General features: G+C 40.2%; 1 protein-coding gene and 1 non-coding gene across 10 annotated transcripts in view; both read right to left on the bottom strand.

Annotated features, from left to right (window-relative positions):
- The window catches only part of Tia1 (TIA1 cytotoxic granule associated RNA binding protein), a 32428-nt gene extending 12399 nt beyond the window's left edge, over nucleotides 1-20029 (bottom strand). For 3 of the 9 annotated variants that reach the window (XM_027428585.2, XM_027428586.2, XM_027428588.2), the window contains exons 1-6: nucleotides 19754-20023; nucleotides 7275-7377; nucleotides 5222-5320; nucleotides 3053-3107; nucleotides 2852-2884; nucleotides 1548-1635 (exon numbers count right to left, since the gene is read on the bottom strand). In XM_027428585.2, coding sequence (XP_027284386.1) covers nucleotides 1548-1635; nucleotides 2852-2884; nucleotides 3053-3107; nucleotides 5222-5320; nucleotides 7275-7377; nucleotides 19754-19779 — 404 coding nt within the window. In that variant the 5' untranslated portion in view covers nucleotides 19780-20023. Of the gene's footprint in view, nucleotides 1-1547; nucleotides 1636-2851; nucleotides 2885-3052; nucleotides 3108-5221; nucleotides 5321-7274; nucleotides 7378-19753 lie in introns of those variants that run through there. The other 6 variants (XR_003487515.2, XR_003487514.2, XM_027428589.2 and 3 more) reach the window with 6 other exon arrangements.
- Nucleotides 20030-20289: 260 nt separating this feature from the next.
- Trnag-ccc lies at nucleotides 20290-20360 on the bottom strand. Its single transcript has one exon. It is a non-coding gene; the product is annotated as a tRNA-Gly (tRNA).
- Nucleotides 20361-27707: the final 7347 nt, after the last annotated feature.

The following is a 27707-nucleotide window of genomic DNA, read 5'->3' as shown; positions in this document are numbered from 1 at the left end:
AGTGTGTGTATGTGTGTGTGTGTATGTGTGTGGGGGGGGTGCGTGCACATATGTTTATGAATGTATGGAAGTCAGAGGACAACTTTCAGGATTCAGCTTTCTCCCTCCACCATGTGGAGCTCTGGAATTGAACTCAGGTTACCAGGCTTGGTAGCAAGCAACCTTATCTGCTGAACCATTTTATCAGCCCTTCAATAATTATTAAACAATCTTTGTCTAAATTTCTGACTAAAATTCTCATCAGAAAAGATAATTCATCCAAAATTAAAAATCCACCAAAATAGCTATTCAACTTGTTCACCATGTTAGGAAGGGTTTTTCTTGTTAGAAAGGGTTTTTCTTCTTTCTAGTGTCTCAAAAGTATAAGCTCCTGAAATATACTTGACTCTTACTTCCTTCTAAAATGACCTGCACAGAAAGCAGCACAGACCAGAATGGAGAACTCTTAAGCCTTTTGTCATCCTGTAACTACTCTGAGGATAGGATGAAACTTACCAAGATTCTCTACACCAAATTGAAAATGTACAAGATTTTCAGAGAAGGACTTTTAGAGCTTGACAGAAAAAGTTAAAGTAAGACCTGCCTAGTCTAGATACTTGAAAGCAAACCAACCACTACTGAAATCCTAGCACAGCTTATAAAAAACAACCAAGAATTTAGAACCTTATTATTTTCCTACCCAGTTCTCACAAAGGAAAATGTCATGTAACAGAAAAGTCCATTTATAAGCTCCAATCTTGTTTTACCCTCAAGGTGACTCTCTCAACCAACTGCAACTCTCAATTGAAAATTCATCACAATGATATGGGCATCTACTTTCCAATCTCCTCACCTTTATCTGCCGTTTTGTTCAAACCAGCCATAGCTAGAACTCCCTTTTTATTTTTGTTCTAGTGACACAGTAACAAAGAAATCGGAAACCCTACAATACTTTCCCTAAACTCAACAACTGCTTCTGAATAAACATTGAAACTGCTTATTACTCTTACTGTAATATGGCATGCTTTTCAGACTTCTAAAGTTCTTTTATGATGGATGCTACCCTGAATAAATACTGACAAAGCTCCTAAAATACATGGCTACTATCAAATGTAGTTTCCCCAAATAATACAAAGCACTATTGCTAAGTTTTAAAGTGTGTGTGTGTGGGGGGGGAGGGATTAAATGCCAAGGAAGTAATATTTAACAACTGCTTTTTCAATCAAAACTGTTGAGGTTTTATTTTATTAAATTAACATAAAATGCATGTAATCATACAAGTGCCTGAATAACTCCTTCAGCACAACACTTTCAGGAGTTTAAAAATGTCTATGGTAGCAGTGTGAGAAAGTGCTGCTAACTGAGCAAGGGTCTAAGATGACCAAAGATCAATTAGTTACACACTAGTGGGAAAACAGCCTGCTATTAAGACTCTTGAATGATCTCTAAACAATGGAATGTACTATATTTAAAGTGTTAAAATTAAGGTTCACAGTCACAACAAAGTTATAGTTATTACATAAAATCACTTCTAATTAAAAGTGCTTTATTTATCTATTGCTACTTACGAAATTCTCCCAAATGGTGCAAAAGCTGCTTTGATGTCTTCAGTTGTGATTTCTGGACTGAGGTCACCAACAAACACATGGAAATGATCTTACAAAGGAAGGAGGGGAGTGAAAAGAAAAATACGACTTCAGAACTTAAATACTACAAGTGATGCAATAAAGAATTCTTAAAATAATGTATAGACTACATAATCAGGTATAAAATACTGTCCTCGCTATAAAATCCTAATCAGTCTTAAACATAATAACTCAGAGTTAACAACACAGGAGTCTTCTAAAGAAACTGACAGATCCCAGAAGCTGACAGTCACTGTCTATTTATAGTCAGTCCTTACAAGGATCTAGGAAACAAACTAATAACATACAAAAACTTTCAGTTCTGCAAAAAAAAGTAAGACTTAGTTATCATTCTAATAGTAATTATTTACTGTTTCTCATTTTATTACTATATCTATGCTTTATAAATTACAATTAAGTGGTAGTAATGTGAGTTATGAAGACTAGATTTACCTTATTTAAGGCAATTTACTGAAGCTAGCTACATGAAATAATTGGTTTAGGCACTATTTTGTGAAGAACAATCAAAGAAATACCTTGCAATGCAACAGTTTGATGTTAAAGTATTTGACAGTTTTCTCAAAAGCCAACAGTTCTGGTTGCCCAGACATTACACCATTCAGTTTATGTGAATCCATGTGCAAGTGAACTAAGACTGAAGGCAACAGAATGAGAACAGTAATCCCTTCACTTTGTATCAGCACCATTAAAAAAGCATTGGTGAGAAATAACTATCCCATATGTGAAACTTTGTTTTTTAAAGACAATTCTCAAAAGAAACATTTGAAAAGCCAAACTTGCTGAAGAACACTTTAAAATGGACACATATATCAACTTTGACAAAGTAGATTCGGAAAGAAAAGTTACCCCTATTTGCAGGCCTTAAGCAACACACTGGGTTGCTCTTCCGGAAACACTGTTTCAGGAGCAACTTGAGCACTTGGAAGATCTGGGTATGAAGCCCAGGTGACCTCAGGGAAGTAGGGTATCTTGCCCTTTACGTGGTGAAAGTATTTCTAAGGCATCAGCTGCTACCAAGGGGGATAGAGAGCTTGAACTAGCAACAAAGTCGTGGACAAGCCACACTTGGTCAACAATGGAAAGAAGGGAAAAAATATTGCCAGAAACATAAAAATACTGTATCCTTCCACCCCACTCCCCCCAACCAATATCAAATAAAAAACTTGAGGTGGTTAGTGAATACCCTTTCAAGAGAGTTCATTTTATGTTTAAGAAGATACAATTACCTTGTGAACGCTGTGTGCTGACAACGGTACTACCTGATGACAAAGATTAGATTTGTTCTTAAATTTATTAACACAAACACATTAAATCATATCAGGATAACGATCAAAATATTACTGCAAACATGTATGATGTTATATGCTTTACATTAGAACTATGGGGTACAATACAACAAATGCCCACACGGCATCAAATGTACTTACTGCTTGTATCTTTCTTTTGACTGCTGGGGGTTGTTGCCCAATTCACTTTAACTTCCTAAAAAAAAACACACACACATATTTATATTCCATAAAGTTAAAGCTCAAACTGGGCAGGGGTGGCACACATCTTTAATTCCAGCACTCAGGAGGCAAGGGCAGGCAGATCTCTGAGCTCCAAGCCAGCCTGGTCTACAAAGCAAGTTCCAGAACAGCTAGTGCTGTTAAAGGCATGCACCACCAATGCCCGGCTCCTTTCTGTTCTTTTTAAAATTTTATTTTATTTATGTATATAGGTGCTTTGCCTTCATCTATGTCTGTGTATATCTGTGTCTAATACCAGAGATAGACACCTGTAAAGAAGCAAAAGAGGGCAATGAATCCCCTGGACCCAGAGTTACAGAAGGCTGTGAGCTATCACGTGGGTACTGGAATCAAATCCAGATCCTCTGGAAGAGTGAACCACTGAGTGCTCTCTACAACCTCAACACGGTTTTTCATCTTTTTTCTTTTTTTGATGGTTCTGGGTATTGAATCTAGAGTCTCACAAATGATGCACAAACGAACAATCTACCATTGAGCTACATCTTTGGCTCTGTCCCTCTCTATATTTTACTCTGAGATGAGTCACTAAGTCTGCCAGGCTGAGCTTGAATTCACTCTACAGCCTTGTACTAGCAAGTCTAAGTCTCTTGTTTTAGCATCCAGGTCCAGCTAATATAGATAGGTTTGGCAAATCCTAATCGTTTCAAATAACTTATTTTCAAACTTTTGGTTCTGTTTTATCTTTCTTTCTTTCTTTCTTTTTTTTTTTTGGAGACAGGGTCTCATTATGTAGCTCTGGCTATCCTGGAAATCAGTATGTAGACAATAAGGCGGGCCTCCAACTCAAGAAAAAACCACCTGCCTCTGCCTTTGCAATGCTGAGATTAAAGAAATGCATCACTATGTCTGGCTTTTACTACTTTTTATTATTTTTAGTTTTTTTGAGATAGGTTTCTCTATATAGTCCTGGTTGTCCTGGAACTTGCTCTGTAGAACAGGCTAGCCAGGAACTCAAGAGTTCTACCTGCTTCTGCCTCCAGAATATTAGGATTAATGGCATATTCCACCACCACATGGCCACATTTCTCTTTAAAATCAAAGTTACTCATACATGCCTTTTTATTAGTATTTCATGTTATTATTATGTTTCATCCAAATCTGAGTAGTTCCATAACTATCTAGGGTTCATGTACACAGCACCATAGAGAAACGGAGCTAACACAGGCCTCTGGTCTCTAGAGGCTTTAGCTTGTCAATTCACTCATTCACTCACTGAATATTATTATAGCCTTGGCTGACCTGGAACCTGCTGTGCAGACCAGGCTGGACTTGAACTCATAGAGATTCACTCACCTCTGCCTCCTGAGTGTTGGGATTGAAAGTACGTGATACTATGGCCAGCTCCTTTTTTTTTTTTCTCTTCTTTTTTTAAATGATTTACGCACTTATACAGTGTTCTGCCTGCAATATACGTCTGCAGACCAGAAGAGGGCACTAGAGTTCACTACAGATTGTTGTGAACCATGTGGTTGCTGGAAATTGAACTCAAGACCTCTGGAAGAGCAACCAGTGCTTTTGACCTCTGAGCCCTCTCTCCAGCCCAAGCTCCTTTTTTTTTTTTTTTTAATTTTTATTTTTTTATTCACATATGGATGTTTGGCCTGAATATATATCTGTGCATCATGTGTGTGCAGTATTTTCAGAGGAAAGAAGAAAACAAACATCACATCTCCTAGGACTGGAGTTACAGATAATTGTGAGCCACCATGTAGGTTAACCCAGGACCTGGAAGAATAGCCAGTTCTCTTAATACTGGGCCATTTCTACATCCTAATCCTACCGTTTTTTTAATACAAATGCAAATAGCTGAAACTTTGCCATAAAGAGAATATAATGGTTCTACAGCAGAAAAAAAGTTAAAATCTAACTTAAAACTTTCTATTCTAAGAGCTGGGATGCAGCTCTGTTGTAGAGTACTGTTCGAAGCCCTGGCTCCACCCCAAACATTGCATAAAATTGGGTGTGATGGCATACACTTCTGGTCTCACTTGTGAGGTGGAGGCAGGAGGACGACAGAGAAAAATGTTTTTTCAGTGCAAGTCACCTTCTGTAATGATGACAGCTTACCTTACCCATTATCTTCCGCCCATTCATAGCAGCCAGTGCTGCAGCTGCATGACGATGCTCATGAAACTCCACAAAACAGTATGGGTCATTTCCTGCCGTCTGTTGGAGAAGAAATACAGAAGTCAATTTTAAGCTTACTCTTCCATTAAAAAATAAAATAATCTTCTCCACCCTGTTCTTAAACTAGGTATGAACACTAAGTAGGCTCTGATAATACTGACAATGGGTTTTAGAGTGTGGATTTCTGAAACAAGTTCTTTGCGTGTTGCAAAGCATTTAAAAAATTTCTTCCCTTGGAAGCTGAAGAGTTGGCTCAGAGGTTAAGAGCACTGTTGCTCTTGCAGAGGACCCATGTTTGTTTCCCAGAACTCACATGGTGGCTCACAACCGTTCATAAACTCCAATTTCAGGGGATCTGACACATTTTCTGACCTCCATGGGCATCAGGCATGCAAAACACTCATTATATGAAATAAAAATTTTAAATCTGAGAAAAAGTATCTGTTCAGGGATGCTGAGGACATCCTGGGTGAGTCTAAAGACTTTCAAAAGACAAAAACAAAATGACTGTTCTTTTCTGCTGTTAACTGGGATACAATAAATAAAACCTGCATTTTTTTCTGGCCCAAAGCAAGATGCTGTTTGTTTATTTACTGGCAGTTTTTCTATGGAGCCCTGGCTGGTCTGGAACTTACTATGTAGATTAGAGTGGCCCTCAAACTGCAGTGCTCTCCCTACCTCTGTCTGCTGAGTTCTGAGATTTATAGGCATGCACTAGCACACCTAGCTTCAAGATAGTTTATGATAAATTAAAGCAGAAAATAAATCTAATAGTCTGAACTTACCAGTGCAGGATATTAAATGACTTTATAATCAGTTCAATTCTTTCTGAGGCTTTCTAGGAATTACTAAAGGAAACTAATCCAAAATTTGACAGCATAAAGATAAACATAAAATTAAAGTAAAAACACTCATTCTACAATAATTGAGATTCTGGGGAGACTGGTAGCACATATCTGTCACTCTATCACTCAAGAGGCTGAGACAGAACATTTCAAGTTTTAGGCCAGTCTGAATTACATCAACCCTGCCTCAAAAACAGATAAGCAAACAAGCAAAACAATTAATTGCCAGGCTATGGAGACATGTTGTAATATCAGCACCTGAGAAGCTAAGGCAGGAAGACTGCAGCCATCCTAGCTTACATAGCAAGTTCTATGCCATCTTGGATTACACTTTAAGACCTATCTACTGTTTATGCATGAAGAACCACCAATGTTGACATCTGGCCTCTACACACATGTGCACATAAATGTGTGTTTACCTGTACACATAAGCAATGAACTTTGCTTTAAAAAGTAGATATTATTCATAGTTAACACCAACCATATGAATAAGTTTGATGTGTTTGCTATACATTAAAGTCTGACAGACACGCAAAGAAAACTTTTAAAAGTAAAGCTAAACATTATTTCTCTCTCTCTCTCTCTCTCTATATATATATATATATATATATATATATTTTTTTTTCATTATATTAAGTCTACCCCCAGCCAGGAAGAGGTGGTACATGCCTTTAATCCCAGCACTCGGGAGGCAGAGGCAGGCTGATCTCTGTGAGTTCAAGACAAGCCTGGTCTACAAGAGCTAGTTCCAGGATAGGCTCCAAAGCCACAGAGAAACCCTGTCTCGAAAAACCAAAAATATAAATAAATAAAAATAAAAAAAATAAAAAGTCTACCCCAATTACCAATCTAATAAGTGAACTTATGGATTATTCAACTGATTGACACTACATGTAAAACAATTTTGATGCCTCAATACATCTTATAAGAAAAGAACATACACACACATACACACTATTCTTTCTAAAAATGATTAGTTCAACTTTCTTCCTTTAATTAGCAAAAGAATTAAATTTGACTGCCTACTAGACAGGTTAATTACAAATTCACTAAGATCCTTATGAATTAGACATGAATGAAGAAGTTCTGAAGTAATGAAGGCCTTCATGTTTTAAAAAAAAAGAAAGAACATTGACTGAGTGAAATACCCTTACATCCATAATCATTTTGCAGTTTTTACAAGGTCCAATCTGGCTAAAGAGCTGGAGGATGAGAGCTTCTGTCACATCTCGGGAAAGGTTACCGACGTATCTGGAACACAGAGGGAAACAATTTACCATTTTAGATTTATTTGTTTTGACAAGCATGGTGGGCTCATACTTGTAATCTCAACCTGCACAGGTTCAGGGCCAGCCTAGTCTACATGCTTAGTCTAGGCCAACTAGGGTTGCAGAGTGGGCTCCTGTCTTGGGAGGAAGGTTATTTTTTATATCTCTAAAGCTGCTTGTTGAAAACAAATTTTGGGGGGCTGGAGAGATGTCTCAGTAGCTAAGAGCACTGACTGTTCTTCCAGAGGATCTGGGTTCAATTCCCAGCACTCACGTGTCAGTTCACAACTGTCTATATCTCCAAGATTTGACACTGAGCTACATCCCAAGCCCAAAGCCACTCTCTATAAAAAGACATTTTAGTGGGCTGGAGAGATGGTTCAGTGGTTAAGAGAACTGATTACTCTTCCAGAGGTCCCTGGTTCAATTTCCAGCATCCACATGGCAGTTCACAACTATGTGTAACTTCAGTTCCAGGGGACCCAACACCCTCACACAGACATACACACACAGGCCAATGCACATAAAATAAAAATAAACAAATTACTTTATATAAAAAAAAGACATTTTGATTAAAAGATGCTGGAGCTAGAGAGATGGCCCAGTGGTTAAGAACACTGGCTGCTCTTGCAAGGACCCAGGTTTGGTTCCCAACTCCCACATGGAAGCTCACAACTGTTTGCAATTCCAGTTTCCAGGCATCCATTGCCCACTTCCAGCCTCTGTTAACATGTGGTGCCCAGATACACACAGGTAGAACATTCAAGCACATAAAAGTAAAATCTTTTTTAAAAAAAGGCTTAAAATTAAAACTGGATAATAGAATAAGAAATCCTTCCCTGGATCCTAGATTGGTGAAAACAGCTTGTCCTTGATATACACTAATTAACAAACAGAGGAGAAAAGAAATAAAAAAACACGATCTTAGTAATTACTACAGGCAAGATGCACCCACAGAAGCTAAAATTAGTTGGTAAAATGTAAAGAAGAAACAGATACTGGCATAGTCTCATGATTATACCACAGCCTTCTGATCTAAAAGTGTACCTTAACTCTAGGAGCTCTAATCTACACAACAAACCATAACAAATACTCCCTCAAAAATATCATGCAAGACAATCCTCCTAGACTGGATACAATGACCACTGGATATACTATGGACAGTGACCATTAGATATAATATGGTATCTTGCATTGGATCCTGGAAGACAGAGTTCTCCCTGAGGGAATGAGAAGATGGTTGAAGTCTGAAGTTAACAGTATTTTACCTGTTTTGATTTATTTTGGTAACTGTACTATGGTTATGTATGATGCTACTATTAGGGAAAGCTGGGTTAACACTGAAAATTCCATAGCATCTCAGCAAATTTTGTGCCTACATGAAATTCCAGGGCTGGAAATGGCACTGCCTGCCTGTTATCCCAGCACTTGGGAAGCAAAACAGGAAGACCACAAATTTGAGGCTAGTCCAGGCTACGTGGTAAAATCCATCTCAAAACCAATCAATAAATAAACATGATAATATAAACCAAGCAAAAGGAAATTCCTAGGATTGCAAATCAGTATAAATTAAATACTGCTCTTTTTGAAATTTAATTCTAGTTATCTACTTTATTGAAGCCAGAGTAAAGTGACAGGACAGTACTTAGAGTACAGTATCTTATTCTAGCATTTCTACTTTGCAAAATGATACAAGATTTTCTGATGTTTGTTATACATACATTCATTAGCATTTTGTAGAGATAGTGGAGATGGTTGTTATTTTGACCAGTTCTCACTCTGTTGTCTAGACTAAGCTGCTTCAAACTCACAATCCTCTCCGATCTTGGCTTCCCAAGTAGCTGCCAACTACAAGTTTGTATTACCATGGTCCTGAGAAATCTTCTGAAATATATTAACTTAGTTTGTAGACAGTAATATAAAGCAGTACGAAGGGCTCAGAGGTTAAGAGCACTGGCCACTCTTCCAGAGGATTAGGGTTTAGGGCCTAGTACACACACACGGTAGCTTACAACTATCTGTAACTCTAGCCCCAGTGAATCTGATGCCCTCTTCTGGCCTCCCTGACATGCACACAAAAAATGCACAGACATTCTTGGAGGCAACTCCCACCCACCCACATCTACACAAACAGAATGAACATACTTACGAGATATTGCCCTGCCAAATATGGAAGCTCATGCCTGTAAACATGGCATTCAGGAAGCTCAAATAGGAGGATTGTTGTGAGTTCAAAGCCAGTCTAGGCTACAGAGCAAAATCTTGTCTCAAAATAAATTTGAAATGAGAGATATTATTTGTCCTGCCTTTATATTTATTTGTGTGCAGTGGCTTCTCATGTCTCTGACCTCTAGAGGCCTCTATCAATTAGCCCCCACACAGGTGTTTACAGTCATGTTCTCAACCTTCAGCACAATTACAAAGAACATATATAACTTTTTCATATCAAGGAAATTAAGTCAGGGGGTGGGGATGAAGCTCAGTTGGTAGAATGCTTGCCTAATATGCACAAAATCCTGGATCCAATCCCTAGTGAACCATAAACCAGTCATGTACCAATACATTTGTATTCACAGCATTTGGAACACAGGGGCAGAAAGATCAGAAATCCCTCATCCATACAATTTTTTTTTCTTTCCGAGACAGGGTTTCTCTGTAGCTTTGGAGGCTCTCTCACAACTCACTCTGTAGACCAGACTGGACTGGAACTTGCAGAGATCCACCTGACTCTGCCAGACAAGAAATTCCTTGTTTATACAACTTGAGGTCTGTTTGGTATATACAAGATCTTCAGAGGAGGAAGAGAGGAAGAGAAAGAGAGAAGGGAGAAGGGAGAAGAGCCAGAGAGCCAGATGTTTTGGTGTAATTTCAGCCCTTCTGAGGCTGAGGTGTTTGAAGCAAGTCTGAGACAAATAGGGAAATACTGACTCAAATGTGGGGACAGGAAGAACAATGAAATCAAAGGGCAAATCTTCCTTATGTAAATAACATAAGGAGTGAATCTATTATCTCAGTAATTTAGACTAATGCTGCCCTCAAGTTTTTATGCAGTGCTGTTTTAAGTCTAATAGCTAAATAAATACCAGCTCAAGACAGAAAGTGCAGACTAGTGTGCAATCTGTAGATCCTTCCCATGCTGTAGTGAAAAAGTAGTCAGTTCTTTGTACTTTGCAAAAGGTTTGGCTTTTGTTATTTTTTTCCTTTTTTAAAGATAGGGTGATATGCTGGGCATTGGTGGCTCACACCTTTAATCCCAGCACTGGGAAGGCAGAGGCAGGTAGATATCTGTGAGTTCGAGGCCAGCGTGGTCTACAGAGTGAGTGCCAAGGCAAGCTCCAAAGCAATTCAGAGAAACCCTGTCTGAAAAAGACAAACAAACAAAAAGATAAGGTAATGAATGATATGTGGACCATGGTTTCCTCAAGCTCTATATCCTTCTGCCTCAGCCTTCTGTGTGCTAGTTTATAGGCAAGCCCTATCATACCTGGACTTTAATAAAAGGATTTGTAGTTTATGTCCACTCTCGTTGGTACTTGCAAATATTTCTTTAGGCCAGGTGTGACAGCACAGATCTGCAATTCTAACAACTAAGGAGGCTGAGGCAAGAGAACAAACAGAGAGAAAAGCCAACCTGGAATACATAGGGTGTTTCAGGCCTGGCTGGGCTACCTAATGAGACTCTAAAACAACAAAGCCTGAAGGAAATGTATTTGGTGGCAAGTAACAATCTGACCCCAGTGGAAGATGTGTTGGGAGTGCCCTTCCAGGCATGGGATGGGACAGACTATGACTGGATTCTGAATGGGGACTAAACGTTGTCTCTCTTTCCAAATTATTTTCTAAGTTAAGTTCCACACTCTTCCTGCAGAAAGCTATAATACATGTTTATATATTATACATTTTTGGTACATACACACACAGAGAAAAGAGAGAGAGAGAGGGGGGGGGTCTATGTAGACCAAGCTGGCCTCAAACTCAGAGATCCATCTGCCTCTACTTTCCAAATGCTGGGATTTAAAGTTTGTGCCATTTTACTCGATTTCAATGTATTTTAAATAAATTCCTCACGTGCTTACACTACCCAGGTTTTTTTTTTTCCCCTTGTGACTTGTATTTACTATACAGATACAAAACTTTGAACTGGAGCAGTTACATACCAAAGTTCTACTGAACCAAAACTACAGAACCTAGGACCTTTGCCATCCCCATCCCTTTAAAACTGTTTTCATAACTGTGAGATGAAAGGCTTGTTAAATTGCCCAGGCAGGCCTTGAACTTGTAATCCTCCTGACTCACTTTCCCGAGTAGCCGGGATCACAGGCCTGGCTCCAAATACTCTAAACACCACTTTTTCATTTACTGTAACCGTTTTGGGATAATGTACCATAATGTACCAGTCTTGTATAGAATTATAAAGTCAAGTCAGGTGTAGAAAAAGTTAACCAGTAAAGTTAGTGAGATGAAAATTGCCATCTCAGTCTTTTGTGTTACTATAACAAAATATGTGAGGCTGGATAACACCCAAAGGTTGGTTTGGCTTATGATTCTGATGGCTGGAAGTCCAAACAACCCAGCACTGGCATTTTTGAGACTCCCTGGCTATATAACATAAAGAAGAAAGGCCACATTCAGAATTTCCTCAGCACCTGAGTTGATTTTTGCTAGTAACAACTCAGTCTTGTAAGAACTACATTAACCCTTTCCCAAATCAGTGTCCTTATGACTTTATAGCCTTTGCTAGAACTCACTTCTTTTGAAACAGGATTTTGCTGAATAGTCCAGACTAGTCTGGAACTCCTAATCTTCCTTCTTCCACCTCTAAAATGCTGGGGTTACACACACATATATAGTACATACCCCTCAAAGGGTCTACCACCTCCTAAGATGATCATATAAGGGTCCAAGATTCCAGGACATGAACTTTTTGGGAGAATAACCTACACCCATATAGCCTGTCTTCTTTGGCAGTTGTAAATAAACAACTTTTTTTTTTTTTTTTTTTTTTTTTAGTTTATTTATTTTTGGTTTGAGACAGGATTTCTCTGTGGCTTTGAAGGCTGTCCTGGAACTAGCTCTTGTAGAACAGGCTGGTCTCGAACTCACAGAGATCCTCTGCCGCTGCCTCTGCCTCCTGAGTGCTGGGATTAAAGGCGTGTGCACCACCAACACCCAGCAATAAACAACTTATTAATCACATCGTACCTGGAGCTGAGGATGTATCTAAGCTAGGAAAGTAGGCACTACTGGGGCACCTGGTTTTGAGTGTCACACATGAACACTCACTCCCACTTCAGTGTATGACTGTTAACCTCAAGGTGAAAGCATATTATGGTTACCTAAAAGAATGCCCTTGTTCTTATACATTTGAGACTTAAAAAACACCAACTTGAACCAACACACTAGGAAGGAAGGAAGGAAGGAAAGAAGGAAGGAAGGAAGGAAGGACAGACAAAAGAAAAACATGGTTGGCTGAGTGTGGTAGCACATGCCAGTTATTCTAGAACTTCAAAGCCAGTCTGAGTTACACAAAGATCTGGAAAAATCAAACCAAAGAGTTAGCAAGATGGCTCAGTGCCATCAATTCTGACCACCTGAGTTTGATCCCTCAGACCACATGATGAATATACCTAGCAGTGTGCTTTGACAACCCCCTACACATACCAAGCCACACGCACGCACGCACAGCTGGTTAAATGGTAATTAACTGGTAACTCCAAAGAAAAGTTAGTCTTCAGTGTACCGTTTTTAGTTACTTTTCTGTAGCTTTTCAAAATGACTATCACTTAACAAGTGAGATTTGATTGAAAGGACATCAATACTACTAGTGACAACATAACAGCTACTGTCAGGACAGTTTCATTCAATTCAATTTACCAGGATTGAAGCTAGGATGTACTAACCAAGCAATTTTAACACTGAGCTATATCCCTCAAGGAATATGGATCTTTGAAGTGAATAACTAAGTTTTCCAATAGATCTAAAAGCCAGGTATAGTGACTGGGCGGTGGTGGTACATGCCTTTAAGTCCCAGCACTTGGGAGGCAGAGGCAGGCTGATCTCTGTAAATTCGAGGCTAGCCTGGTCTATAATAGCTAGTTCCAGGACAGCCTCCAAAGCCACAGAGAAACCTTGTCTCAAAAAACCCCCCCAAAACAGGTACAGTGTAGGAATTCTCCTGTAATCCCAGCATTTGGGAGGCAGAGGTAGAAAGGGGAGGGGCAAAAAAAAAAAAAAAAAAAAACAAGAAAAAAACAGCTATAGGAGATCCTGTCTCAACATTCCCCACTCCTACCTAAATCAAATTGTTATATAAATGGAATCCAAAACCTCTTGAAATATTCATCTTTATTAATACAGTTCTAAACAGTTAATTTACAAAAGAATTTATAAAACAGAACATTAGATTGGGTTTGTTTTTAGCCACATCATATTAAAATGTGTGACTTTATAATGGAAAAACTGAAAATTTGAGGAAAAAGCATAGGTAGACTTTAAAATAATGATAAATCCTTTACAAGTAGAGATTAAAATAAAAAGTATTAGTTAACTACTGTCTAGAAGAACCCTGCCTGTACATGTGAAACAAGCTTGTTCCCCAATTTGAATAAAAAAAAAAAAAGAACCCTGCCTGGAATATTTCAAGTGTTCTATAAATGCCCTGAGAGGCTGGGGAGATGGCTCAGAAGTTTAGAACAAGTACTGCTCTTGCAGAGGACATTGGTTCAATTCTCAGCACCCACATAATGACTTACAACTATCTATAGTTCCAGATATATAGGGAATCCAGGCCCCCTTGTGATACACATACATGCACACAGGCAAAACATTCATACATATAAATAAATCAAAAAATGTATTAAAGAGATCAATGATTCCCTGAGACTTGTTTAAATTTTATTATTAATTTTTAAAATTTTATTTATTATGTATACAACATTCTGCTTCCATGTATATCTGCACACCAGAAGAGGGCACCAGATCTCATAACGGATGGTTGTGAGCCACCATGTGGTTGCTGGGACTTGAACTCAAGACCTCTGGAAGAGCAGTCAGTGCTCTTAATCTCTGAGCCATCTCTCCAGCCCTAAATTTTATTATTTCATAGAACTTTTTTTGTTTTTTGAGACAAAGCGTCATGTAGCCAAGGCTGGTCTTGAACACTTGACCTTCCCAATCTACATCTGAGTAAGCCACCGTATCTGGTTATTTATTCAGTGCTGAGGAAGGAAACCAAGGTCTTATACCTCTAATCCTCAGAATGATGCTTGAATGATGTTTGCAATTTGCCAGAGAATTATATTTTGTTTTAATTACTAAAAATTTTAGTTGTCTTTTCTTAATAAGAAACTGGAATGGCACAGAGGCAGACAGATTTATGTCTCTTTCCCTTTCCTTCCACCAATAAAACTTCCTTCCCATGGAAGGAAGGAAGGAAGGAAGGAAGGAAGGAAGGAAGGAAGGAAGGAAGGAAGGAAAAAAGAAACACAGACAAACTAGCTGGAGTGACACACCTTTTTAATCCCAGTACTTGGGACGCAGAGACAGGATCTCAGTGAGTTCCAGGCCAGCCAAGCCTACAGGGTAAGACCCTGCCTCAAAACAAACTAAAAAACTAAGAACAAAAAAACCAAACCCTAGAAACTGGGGTCAAGGCTGGCAAGATGGCTCAGCAGACAAGGATACTTGCTACCAAGCCTGACATCTGAGTCCAATCACTGGAATTCATGTAAAAAAGAGAGAACCTGCTCCACCTACTCCTAAATAAAATGTCTTTAATCCCAACACCTGGGAGGCTAGGCAGGAAGATAACAAGATTGAGGCAGCCTTCCCTACAAAAGTAAGACTTTCTCTCAAAACAATAGAGACTGGAAAATACTATCAACTTGAATGTAAGGTTTTTTGTTGGTTTGGTTTTTCTTTTTTAAGATTTATTTATTCTATATACAGTGTTCTGCCTGCATATAGCCCTGCAAGCCAGAAGAGGGAACCAGATCTCACTACGGATGATTGTGAACCATCATGTGGTTGCTGGGAATTGAACTCAGGACCTCTGGAAAAACAGCCAATGATCTTAACCTCTGAGCCATCACTCCAGCCCTTGGTTTGGTTTTTCTGTTTATAACTGGCTGTCCTCTAACAGGCTGTCCTTGAACTGAGAGATCAATGCTCTCTGCATTCCTTGTGCTAAGGTATGAGCCACCATATCTAGTAAAAATCTAATCTAATCCTTAATTAAGAATAAATAATCACAGCACTTGGGAGGCAGAAGCAGGCGGATCTCTGTGAGTTAGAGACCAGCCTAGACTACAAGAGCTAGTTCCAGGACAGCCTCCAAAGCCACAGAGAAACCCTGTCTGGAACGCCCCCCCAAAATAAACAAACAAACAAGCACAAAGTCAGGCCAGGCTACATAGTAAGCCATACTAGAAAAGAAAAGAAAGAAAGAAAAGGAAATAGAGAAAGACAAGCACAAATACAACTCAACCCAAAAGAGAAAAGAGATGCTAGTTCATACAAATTATAAGGTCAAACTGTCTGGAGAGAAGTGTAGTGAACAACAATTACAAATACACAAGGGTGAGGGAAAGAGAAAGTCTATATTAGCATTCAGTAATTATTTGGCTGCAAGACTATTAATGATGCCGTAAAATTTATAGACCTACAATCTTAACAGCCATAAAGGCCACACAATAATCATACAGCTCACTATCTCAAAAGAGTACCCATTTGCCTTTGACAATAAATCACATAAAAGATGTTAGGATGATTCTGAGGAAATCCCATCAGCTAGCACTATGCCTTTTTACTTCAGTGCAGTCTTTAATTCACAAATTCAAAGTTTTAAGTGACCAAAGCCAATTCAGATTTTATATATATATCTCAAATTCTTATACATGAGAAGTATAAATGTCTAAACTTAGGTATACCTTGAACATTCCTCAAATTTATCTTGCTGTATAAACTTTTTATTTTTTCAAATTGTTGCTGATTTACAGGGTGTCAGGGGTGAACACCTTTAATCCTAGCACTTGGGAGGCAGAGACAGGCAGATCTCTGTGAGTTCAAGGATAGCCTGGTCTACAAAAAGAATTTCATGACAGCCAGGGTTGACACAGAGAAACCCTGTCTCAAAAAACAAAAACAAAAACAAAAAACCCAAAAACCCAAACAAACAAACAAACAAACAAACAAAAAACCAAGAAAATTGACTCCTGACAATCTCTAACTTAACAAAGTGATGCTGAAAACAAAACGAATGAAGATGCTTCCTCTGAGCCAATTAGGAACACAGGTAAAGTAAAATCTTGATTGACTTCTTGAACTATAGCAGATTTTTAAACAAGCATGATTACTTACCATAGACCAGAATGTGGCTAAGAATATATATTTAAAAAAAAACAAAAAACCATCCAGACTTCCAGAGTCACTAAGGTGGACAATTAAAACGTAAAAACATGTTGGAAAATGTTTAGGGGTTAGTACCTACCAATATTTAATCAAGATTGGCTGAGTGGAGGAATGGAAGTTTTGACTGAGGAAGGTAATACCATCAGGGTAAAAAATAACAGGAAAATTTAAATCATGGACTACTTTTGGGAGAAAACTGAATGGGATGTTCTACTGAAGGATACAAACCAATGTTAGTCACTGCTACAACAGCTAATACAATTGTAGGGATTTTGTGGTTTATTTTGTCTTTTGCTTTTCTTTTTCTGAGACAGGGTCTCACTATGTACTTCTGGACATCCTGGAAAGTACTCTGTAGACCAGACTGGCCTTGAACTCACAGAAATCTACCTGCCTCTTCCTCCCAAGTGCTGGGATTAAAAGTGTACATAACTATGCCCATTAAGGATTTTTTTTCTTAAAGTGTATGATTTTGAGTAAGCTGCTGAAACATTAAGCTTAACTTTCCTTTGGTTCTAAAATGAAGTTTCCCTAGAATTCTAATGAAGACTAAATGAGCGGGTAAAGCATTTGACACAAATTAAGGATTCAACAAACTGTGAATGAATAAACTCCAATACTTTTCTGGTCCAAATATAATACTATTTAAATCCATGCTTTTGTACACTGCTTTGGAAATTCATTATTTGAAATTTCTATGTACTGAGAAGGTTGTTACCAGATATTTCTGGCAATTTTTGAAGAAAAAAAAAAAGCCAAAATAAGAATTTCATAAAGAATGGCTGGAAATGGCTCCGGAGTTAACAGCATTTGTTCTTGCAGAGGATCTTGGTTTGGTTCCCAGCACCCACCCACATGGTGGCTAAAACTATTCTTGACTCCAGGTCCAATGGCTTCTGACTTCCAAAGGTTCCAAATCACAAATGGAGGAAAAATACTCATACAAATGAAACAATGCACCGGGCATTGGTGGCGCAAGCCTTTAATCCCAGCACTAGGGAGGCAGAGGCAGGAGGATCTCTGTGAGTTCCAGGCCAGCCTGGTCTACAAGAGCTAGTTCCAGGACAGCCTCCAAAGCCACAGAGAAACCCTGTCTCGAAAAAACAAACAAAAAAAAGAAACAATGCTTTAAAAAGTCTTACAAGGATGCCAAAAAGCACAGCAGCATGAATCCCAACATGATAGATGAAAAAGGAAGAGGTTCCCACAAACAGTGTCTAATAGATTTCAGGAAGTACTCACCTACAGATACAATCTTTCCAAAAACAAGGGTCATGCCCTAAGTATTGCACCCTTACTAAAAAGCTACTTTAAGGTCCCATAAACTAGCAAAATATTTAATGTATCAGGAACAGTGTGAACCTGGTGAGGTGGTACATGCCTGGACTTGGGGAGCAGAATCGGGAGATCTTCACAACTTTGGAAACTAGCCTGGTCTACAAAGAGAGTTCCAGGCCAACCTGCATGGGAGGCAGGAAGAAAAAAAAAATGTAAACTGGGCATGGTACTTGGGATTGAGGCAGAATATCCAGTTCTAAGCCAGTGTAGTATGTAGTAAGTTCAAACACAACCTCCCCTACATATAAAGAGGCCTTGTTTAAAAAAAGCTGGACGTTGGTGGGTGGTGGACTCACACACCTTTAATCCAAGCTCTGGGGAGAGGGAGGTAGGTGGAGCTCTGTGAGTTCGAGGTCAGCCTGGTCTACAATAGTGACTTTCTGGACAGCCACAGCTACATAATGAACAACAAATAAATAAAATGAAACAAACAACAAAAGAAATTGAAAACTGGGGAGGGGATTAAATAACAATTTATCTGTACTTCAGAACAATTTTAATATCTAGAAAACCTCAAAAAGAACCCTAAATGTACATAGCTCTAAAAGTATCAGGATTCTAAAACTTAAAACAAAAAAGCTATGTCAGGAACTAGGTGCAAAGTTAAACTCTGTGAGATGATACATGATAAATCTACTTTGTTTACATGAACTGATCATCTATATGTACGGTGTAACCAACATCAAGTCGAAATATTCAAACATGCAAAAAAACAAACAAACAAAACAAAAACAAAAACCAATCCATAATTGCTTGAACTTTTCCTTTTTGCCCTGTGAAATCCAACAAAAGGCAGGATCTCATCATCCAGTGCGCTGGAAAACAAAGACTGCAAAGGAGAAGTTACAACGACAAAGAAAGTATCCACAGCGCGGGTTACTCAATACTCACTAAAGATGCTTAGACTGACTGACTACAGTTGCTTCATCGGTAACAAAGTCAATCACTATTAGCCAGTGGTGGCAAACATGTTTTAATTAAATCCACTTTCCCTCAGCAGATGCATTCCTCCTCCCAGTGAGATTTCCATTTTTTTTTAAAGAACGGTTTCAACATCCTTGGGTGTCCACTTAGGCTTTTTGGTCGAGTCAGGGAAGTGCTACAGAGGGAAAGCCAAAGACTTTCAAGAAAGAGGTCTGGCTTTTATTTATTTATTTATTATTTCATTTCAACTACAAGAATAAAGTTCTACCTCAGCCTTCAAGAATTAAAAAAAAGAAACAAGTCCTACCAGAAGAAAGTGAAAGGAAGTTCCAAGAGGGAATCAAGAAGAGATTCATCAAAAAGAGGGGGCGGAGGAGGGGAAAGGGGAAGCAAGCATGGGACTACAGGAGGGTGTGCCGAGTCCTGAGGAGAGCTTTGAATGAAAAGTCCTTCCTCCGGGTCTGGGGGCCGCGGGCGCAGCCAGCCGAGGGGCTGACAGGGCCGAGCCCCTCTCCCGCCATCGTCCTCTCAGCCCGTCTCGGCTCTAAGCATCCTGGCGTGCGCACGGGAGGGAGGAACCACCACAGCGCGGCGTCCACGGAGAACAATAGGCTGCGAGAGGCTCGGGGCCGCGGCCTCCCTCCGGGGCGACCACCATCCCTCCTCCCTCATCGCTGCTCCAGACTCACAGAGTCTTGGGCATCTCGTCCTCCATGGCTGCTGCGGTCGCGGCGGCACCTCAGGGTCCAGCTCCCTGCCCTTCGCTACCTCCTAAACCTCCGGGGCGGCTATGGCTGCGGAAGAGCGGGCCTCCTCGCTCGACTGGAGGATACTTCGCCTGCTCCTTCGGCTGCAATTACACAAAAATGCCCGGCCCACCGCGAACAATGAAGCCCCGATTCAAGATGGCGGCGAGCCGGGCGCACAGCAGCCGCCAGCCGAGTGACCCGCGCCGCGCATGCGCACAGCCAGCCAGCGCGCTCACCCTGCGAGGAGCCGCCGGGCCCGGCTTCTAGCCTTAGAGTCACTTGTTGCGCAGGCGCAATGCCAATAGCTCGGGGTTTGTGTAGTTCCAGAACGTCGTGTTTCGTTAGAGTGAATTAAATGGTGAAGTAAAAAAAGAAAAATCTTCGGGGAGGTTAAAACATCAAATGGCAGGTACGTTCACAGCAGGAACGATTTCTCTTTTTCAAGCTGTCTTGTTTTAAGAAAGAAAAGAGGCGCGTGCGCCGCCCGGGAATCGAACCCGGGTCGCAAGAATGGGAATCTTGCATGATACCACTACACCAGCGGCGCTGTTGATGCAACAGCCCTCCAGAAACTCATAGGAGACACTTAGCACATTCATTGGTTCCTAGATTCTTCATGTATCTGGAAATAAAAACGTATTGATACTTGTATCTTTTCCCTTGCCTTTTGAAACTATTCATCTTTTCTCATCCCAATGCTGTTAAGTGGGAGGGTTTCTTGGTACTTTTATAAAAACCTAGGTTTAAATTTTTTTTATTATTATTCAGAAGAGTAACAGTAAAAAAGCAATGTCTTCTTGACAGTTTTATTTTTAGCGAAAACCGTATTTTCACGTGTCAATGTCTAGATTTCTTTAGTATACTCGATGTAATCGAAAAGCTTATAAGAAACGATTACTATTGCAAATTGTTGAGAAGAATCTCAAAAGTCCATCCTTGCTTAGGGCTCAGAGTTAGGGCTCTGGAATGTGGTTCATGTACTCCTTATCCTTTCTTATTGCCCTTTACACATGTGAAGCATTTCCTAAAGATATGAAAGCCCGTGTATCCAATGTCGTTCATTTACACCAGTGGTTCTCAACCTTCCTAATGCTGCGACCCTAAAGGTCCTCATGTGGTGGTGACCCCCAACCCTAAAATTATTTTCCTTGCTACTTCATAACTGTAATTTTGCTTCTGCAATGAATCATACTGTAAATATTTTTGGAGAAAGGTTTTCCAAAGGAGTCGCTACCCACAGGTTGAGATCCATTGGTTTACACTAATACATTTGGGATTTTCATTTCTATAATTTTCGTTAGAGCCTGTCATATTTTCAGATAATATAGAGCTATAGTATAGACAAATACCTAATATTGCCCTAGTGCCCACATTTCAGATCGTAGAAGTAAGCAAAGAGGTTCAGGAATTCAAAGTCAGCCAGTGCTACTTAGGAACAACCCTTCCCATCCCCGTTCTCAAAATAATAATAATAATAGCAATAAATAAATAGTAATTTTAAGGAAAGAGTATAACATATGTTTAAAGTGCATAGTATTTTTGAACACCTTTGGGGGAAATCGATTTAAAGGGACTTTTAGTTTATCAACAGAGGTATTCAACTACAATAAACTGTGAGTCTCATCTTATTACCAGCCTAGTGATCTTTCTTTATTTTGTTCGTTTTGTTTTGTTTGTTTTTCCTAGAGAGTCTCACTATGTAGCCCTCGCCATCCTGGAACTCACTATGTAGCACAGGCTGATCTTGAACTCACAGAGATAACCTTCCTATACTTTCCTTTGCTGGGATTAAAAGTGTGTTCCACCCACCAGTTTCCTTTTTTTTTTTTTAAACAACTAATATCAAAATTGAAGTACAAATATCCTTATACATTGACATGTATTTTTTGAGACAGTACCTTGATATGTAGACCAGGCTTGCCTCACAGTCCAATTCTCCTGCCTCAGCCTCCCAAATTTTGAGATTACAGGTGTGAACTATCACACCTGACCAAAGCTAGTTCCTTTCCTTTTCTTTCTTTGTTTCTTTTTCTTCTTTTTTAAAACTTTATTTCTATAGGATAGATTCCTAAACATAAAATTACTGAATTAAATACTTGTATAAAAATCACAGTAGCTGGGCATTGGTGGCGCTCGCCTTTAGTCCCAGCACTCGGGAGGCAGAGGCAGAGGCAGAGGCAGACTGATCTCTGTGAGTTCGAGGCCAGCCTGATCTCCAGAGCGAGTGCCAGGATAGGCTCCAAAGCCACACAGAGAAACCCTGTCTCGAAAAACAAAAACAAAAAAATCTCAGTATGCAAAAATTTTGTCCTGTGTGGGGACTCACACTTGTAATTCCAGCATTCCAAGGACCGAGACAACAAAGACAAACATTGTAGCCATCATTCACAAACAGTGCACTGAGAGTGTTTTAAGGTCAGGCCGGCTCCAAGCTGCTCTCCTCTATTTCCTTCATTTTTTCTTATACTGAGATGCTATTAAATTTATTAGTTTTAGCTAATATAAGCATGGAAATGGTATATCTGTCTCTGACTCTCTCACATGCACTCTTTGAAAAAAGGGTCTTATTATGTGGCTTTGGCTAACTAGGAGCTTGTTACACAGATCCACTTTTCTCTGTCTTTTTTTTACGATTTTTTAAAAGGGTAAACACAGTCTAAAGTGTCTTAATTTTAACTGTTTCACCCCAGCAAAATTCAAAATTTTGATGAAAATGGTGAGTGTCAAATATTCCATAGTAGCGTGCTCCGTGTTAAGGGGCTCTAGGAAGGTTGCTACTCATTGCCAGAGGCCCTTGAAGATGAAGTTGCTCTAGCAACAAGCAACCACCAGGTGGCGTTCAATCTACACTATAGCGAACTATACCACAAAGGCCCCAGGTCTTTAGATGTGAGGAAGATACGGAGAGCCACCAGGCTTTGATAGTTCTAAACTTCCAGGGCTTTCTCAGCCTCATATTCCCATTTCTGTTCTGGTCTGGAGGCCACGGACCTTCTCCCACAGACTCAGCTTAATGACATATACGTCTTTCTGAGAAAGATCTTAAGAGAAAATGCACAAAGAAAATAGTTCAGTCACGTGCTGCAGAACCTTCTAAGAGTGAAGCTCCTGAGGACCCAGCCTTTCAAAATCTCAGGTGGACTTCTGTTTTTCAGAAAGATACATTTTCTACAAGGCTTGTTTCTTCAAGGCACCTATACGGTGTTGCTGGAGTGGCCACAGCCAGATTGGATATTTAGTTGCAAACATTTGGATAATTTGCAAAAGCTGAGAGATGAAACAACCTACGGCTTCCTATCAATTGATAGAGTTCTTTGAGTCTTTTACAAAATTAACAACACTCCCAATTATTGTTCTATTAGAAGAAAATACTTATTTGTGCATAGTTATTAATTTTTCCCGTTTTAAAATTCTACTTTTGGCAGCACATATTTTTAATCACAGCATTCCAGAGGCAGAGGCAGAATTTTGTGAGCAGTGGCAGAATTTTGGGTCTCTGTGTTCTCAAAGACAAGCATGAAAGTGCACAAACTAATAGAGACAGATTTTAATCAGTAAGATATTGCAATAGGGAAATTCCTACAACTGAAATTCAATTTGTATAGAGGTGACTGAATATTTTAGGGCAAGAATGAGGTAACAGGGAAGGAGCTGAAACAGGGGATCAGTAGAGCAAGGGTATTCAAAACTATAGAAAACAGGAAGTCAGTCCCTGTGCAACCTATCTTTTGTTAATGACCCTTTGTGGGGTTGGTTAACTGCCCTGAAGTGACCCTCTTAACCTCCTACAGGGGAGCCTGAGCTCAAATCAACAGTAAGTTCTTCTTAAAGAAATTACTTTTTTATTATTTTATTTTCTGTGTGTCTAGTCTCTGAGGAGGCCAGAAGACCATATTAGATCCTCTGGAACATAGAATTGCTATGTGGGTACTGGGAATCAAACCCAGTCCTCTGGAAAAGCAAAATGTAGTAGCCACTGAGCCATCTCTCCAGAGAATTCTTGGTGGTCCTAAATTTCTGAAAGAGACTGGTTTTTCAGATAACATAGGCTGGGAGTGCTGGTGTGCAAGTAACCCCAGCACTCTCTGAGCTGAGACAAGAGGATTAAAAGTTTGAGTAATGGAGCAATGGCTCAGTGATTAAGAGTCCTAGTTGCCCAGGGCATTGGTGGTGCACGCCTTTAATCCCAGCACTCGGGAGGCAGAGGCAGGCAGATCTCTGTGAGTTCGAGGCCAGCCTGGTCTCAGTCCTAGTTGCTCTTACAGAGGACCTAGTTTCAATTTCCAGCATCCACATGGCAGCTAACAACTATTTGAACTATTTGTGACTTCAGTCCCAAAGGATCCTAGAGGATCTGACACCCTCAAACTGACATACATGCAGGGAAAGCACTAATGTACATGAAACTAAAAAACAAAAGTTGGAGACCCTGTCCCCCAAACAAACAAAAATTATACTTTAGCAGACACTTTCTAATTCCAGAACTTAGGAGGCAGAGGCAGTCAGATCTCTGATTTCAAGGCCAGCCTGCTCTACAGAGCTAGTTCCAGGACATCCAGAACTGTTACACAGAGAAACTCTGTCTCGAAAAACAAAAAAGAAAAAAAATTACACTTTATATGGTAACATTTTGTCTGTTATTTTGATTGTTACTGTGTTTTGTTCTGCTGTTATTTTTGAAACAGGCTGGCCTGAACTATTGGTCTTCCTGCTCCCATCCCCAAGTATGAATGATTACAGATGTGTGCTGCATCGCCTGGTGCCTCTCTCTCTCTCTCTCTCTCTCTCTCTCTCTCTCTCTCTCTCTCTCTCTCTCTCTCTCTCTCTCTCTCTCTCTCTCCAGAATGAAAATGCTGTGGCTCGCCTCCCACTGATCTTCCTGCATATTCCTTCACACGGCTTCAGTATTAGAAGTCAGTTTCCAAATACGACACTAGGCTCAAGGTCACTAACAGAACCAATTCTAATCAAACAACAAATATTTACCACTGGTCTGTTGCTTCTAATGCACCAAACTCCTGTGTGTGGTACAACATATTTTGAGAAACAAAAGTAAAAGCTACAGCTTAGCTCTGTTTCCTTTGCTGTGTGTGGATGTACTGGATCTGCATTCTGGGCTCCCAAGGGCAGTTCTTTCATTTTGGTCCCCAACCTCCACCCTTGCATTCTGGAACTGACCCGTCGACCTCTCAAACATGTCAAGCGCTCTCTTTGCTCTCTCCACTGCTACTTACATGGCCCTACACCCTCATTTCTTATCTGCTTCTGCCCAAATACCACAGGCTCAGTGAGACCTGTCCTGATGCAGGCCACAGTGTGTACGCGGCAGTCAGGGGACAACTTTAAGGTGGTTCTCTCTAACCTTCATGTGGGTTCAAGGGATAGAACTTTGGTCACCAGGCTTGGACCATGAACACCTTTACTGGCTGAGTCATCTTGCTAGCCCCATGTTTTACCTTTCTTCGTATCCGATTCAGTTTCCTTTCATTAGTACTGTTCTTTATGCTCTTATACTGCTTCTTTTGTGTTTGTTTTTGGGGGACAAGAGAAAAGGGGTCAAGTCAGAGCCAATAGCTTTTCTCCCAGAAGTTAACGCTGAGCATCTTCCTCTAATGCATCCTTGACTTATTTATTTATTCTTGGGTTTTTGAGACAGGGTTTCTCTATGTAGCCCTAGCTGTTCTGTAACTCACTCTGTAGACCAATGGAGCTGATATGTGAGATGGACTAAAGTCTCATTCAATAGTCACTTTTTTTTTTTTTTTCTGAGACAGGGTTTCTCTGTGTAGACTTGGCTGTCCTGGAAATCACTCTGTAGACCAGGCTGACCTTGAACTCACAGAGACCCACCTGCCTCTGCCTCCCAATTACTGGGATTAAAGGGGTGCACCACCACTGCCCGGTCTTGCAATCGTTGATTTTCTTCAGAGCATCAGACAATTTATACCGAGGGCTATGAAAAATCACATGAGTAAAGTTCTCATGAGTTCAAGTTGTATACGGTCACAAGGAGAGGTCACATGTGGCAAAAACATGTTTCTCCATAACATCTAAAGCATAGTTTAAATATGTAATTGAATAACAACTGCTAAGCAATGAATAATTTGAAGTAAACCCACTCCTATCTGATACATCTAGGAAGAGGAGGAAACCACATTCCAAGAATGATTCTTAGTTTTGAAGAGGATGAAGATTTTTTTTTTTTTTGAGTATTCTCACAAGTGCTCAGAATTCTCCTCACAAGACTCCAGTCCTGATTCCCACAGACCAGGTCAGCTTCAAACTCAGAGATCTGCCTGTGCCTCTTGAGTATAGGGACTAAGAGTGTGTGTCACCACTGATACAACTGACCAGATTTCTCCTTATTTTTTGAAAGAGGCCATCTCACTGAATTTGGAGCTTGCCAATTAGGTTAGGTCGCCTGGCCAGCAAGCCCTAGGGACCATCCTGTCTTCCAGCATTCTGATTACAGGCACATGCTTCCAAATCCAGATTTTCACATGGGCTCTGGGGTCTGAACTCAGGTTCTCATGTGTGCAAGCCCAGCACTTTACAGACTGAACCGTCCATCCTCTTAGCACCCAAAGGTTCTTTTCACTGTATGGGTGTGTTTATAGTTTTATATCAGTTTAGGCGAAAGGAAAAAAAAAGAATATTTTTCCTTTGCTTTTATGAGTTCTTGTTTAAGACAGACCCCAAAACAAAACCACATTAGCAAGAGAAAAATATCCCTTTCATCTCAGCACTCAGGAGGCAGAGGTAGGCAGATCTTTTTGAGTTCAAGCCCAGCCAAAGCTACACATGGTGAGACTATGTCTTAATAAATAAGAGAAAACCAAACAGAAGTTTGGAAGATGCCCAAGGGAAACGAGTGACTTTCCAGAAGCCAGCTTGGAATAGAAAGTGTCTTCAAAGAATAGTCATTTTTTTTAGAGAAATGACAAAGCAAAAGACAAGGAAGAAGAGTTCAAGTTTCTATGGCTGGACAACTAAGAGAAGGCAAATAAATAGCAAGAGAAAGACCGTGGGGTCAAGTTTGTTATGTGAGCTTCTTTCTGGCCCATGAAAGCCTGCCAAATCCCAGCACAAAAGAGGAGGAGAGGCAGGAGGGTGAGGAGTTCAAGGCAAGCCTTGTCTGCATAGTAGTTTGAGATCACTAGGGCTATTTGAGATTCTGTCAAGAAAAACAAAACAAAGTGTGTGTGTGTGGGAAACACTACAAGAATGTGTGTTGTTAGAATTGGGAAGCACCTTATTTTAGAAAGTAGCACTCTTCTTCCCCATGTCTCGGGGAGAAGCCTAGGTCTCTAGGCTGACAAGGGCAGAGGAAAGTAGAAGCAGAGAACGAGGAGCAGATAGATGGGTTTCAAGTTAACTTTCCTTGGGAAGGCTGAAGCAGAGGGTGCTAGCTGAGCCGTTGGCTGTTGTACCACTATCTCATTTTTTCTATGAAGGTCAACCAAAAAACTAATTTCGCGTTGGTAGCATGCAACTTCACAGTACTCCATCTCCCTTCTTCTCATCAGGCAGCTAAGGAGTCCCTGGAACAAAGCGCTCGCTTCGGAAAAGTGAGCGCAGGTTTGCCTGTTTTTTGACTGAGATTGGCTCTGTGCAAGCACGCGATTTGGGGGACCGCAGAGGGCATTAGCGAAGAAGTGGGGACTCTCTCTACAGGAGAGGCGAGAAGGAAGGAGTAAAGCTGAGGTGGGCTTCAAACTGCGCCTTGGATGTGTGCTTCCAGGGACAGAGTAGACTTTGGGGACACGGTGGCCTTGGGTCAGAAACACAAGGCAGGGTGAGACTCCGGAGCAAAGGACTCCGGTGGGACGGGTAGGCGGGGTAATGCGCACTGGGGCGGGGCATGGGCGGGGCGAGCGCGCGCAGACTCATAGAG

The sequence above is a fragment of the Cricetulus griseus genome, chromosome 8, assembly GCF_003668045.3.
Source record: "Cricetulus griseus strain 17A/GY chromosome 8, alternate assembly CriGri-PICRH-1.0, whole genome shotgun sequence".
NCBI classification, from domain to species: Eukaryota; Metazoa; Chordata; class Mammalia; order Rodentia; family Cricetidae; genus Cricetulus; species Cricetulus griseus.
This window is presented reverse-complemented; position numbering and strand designations above follow the sequence as displayed.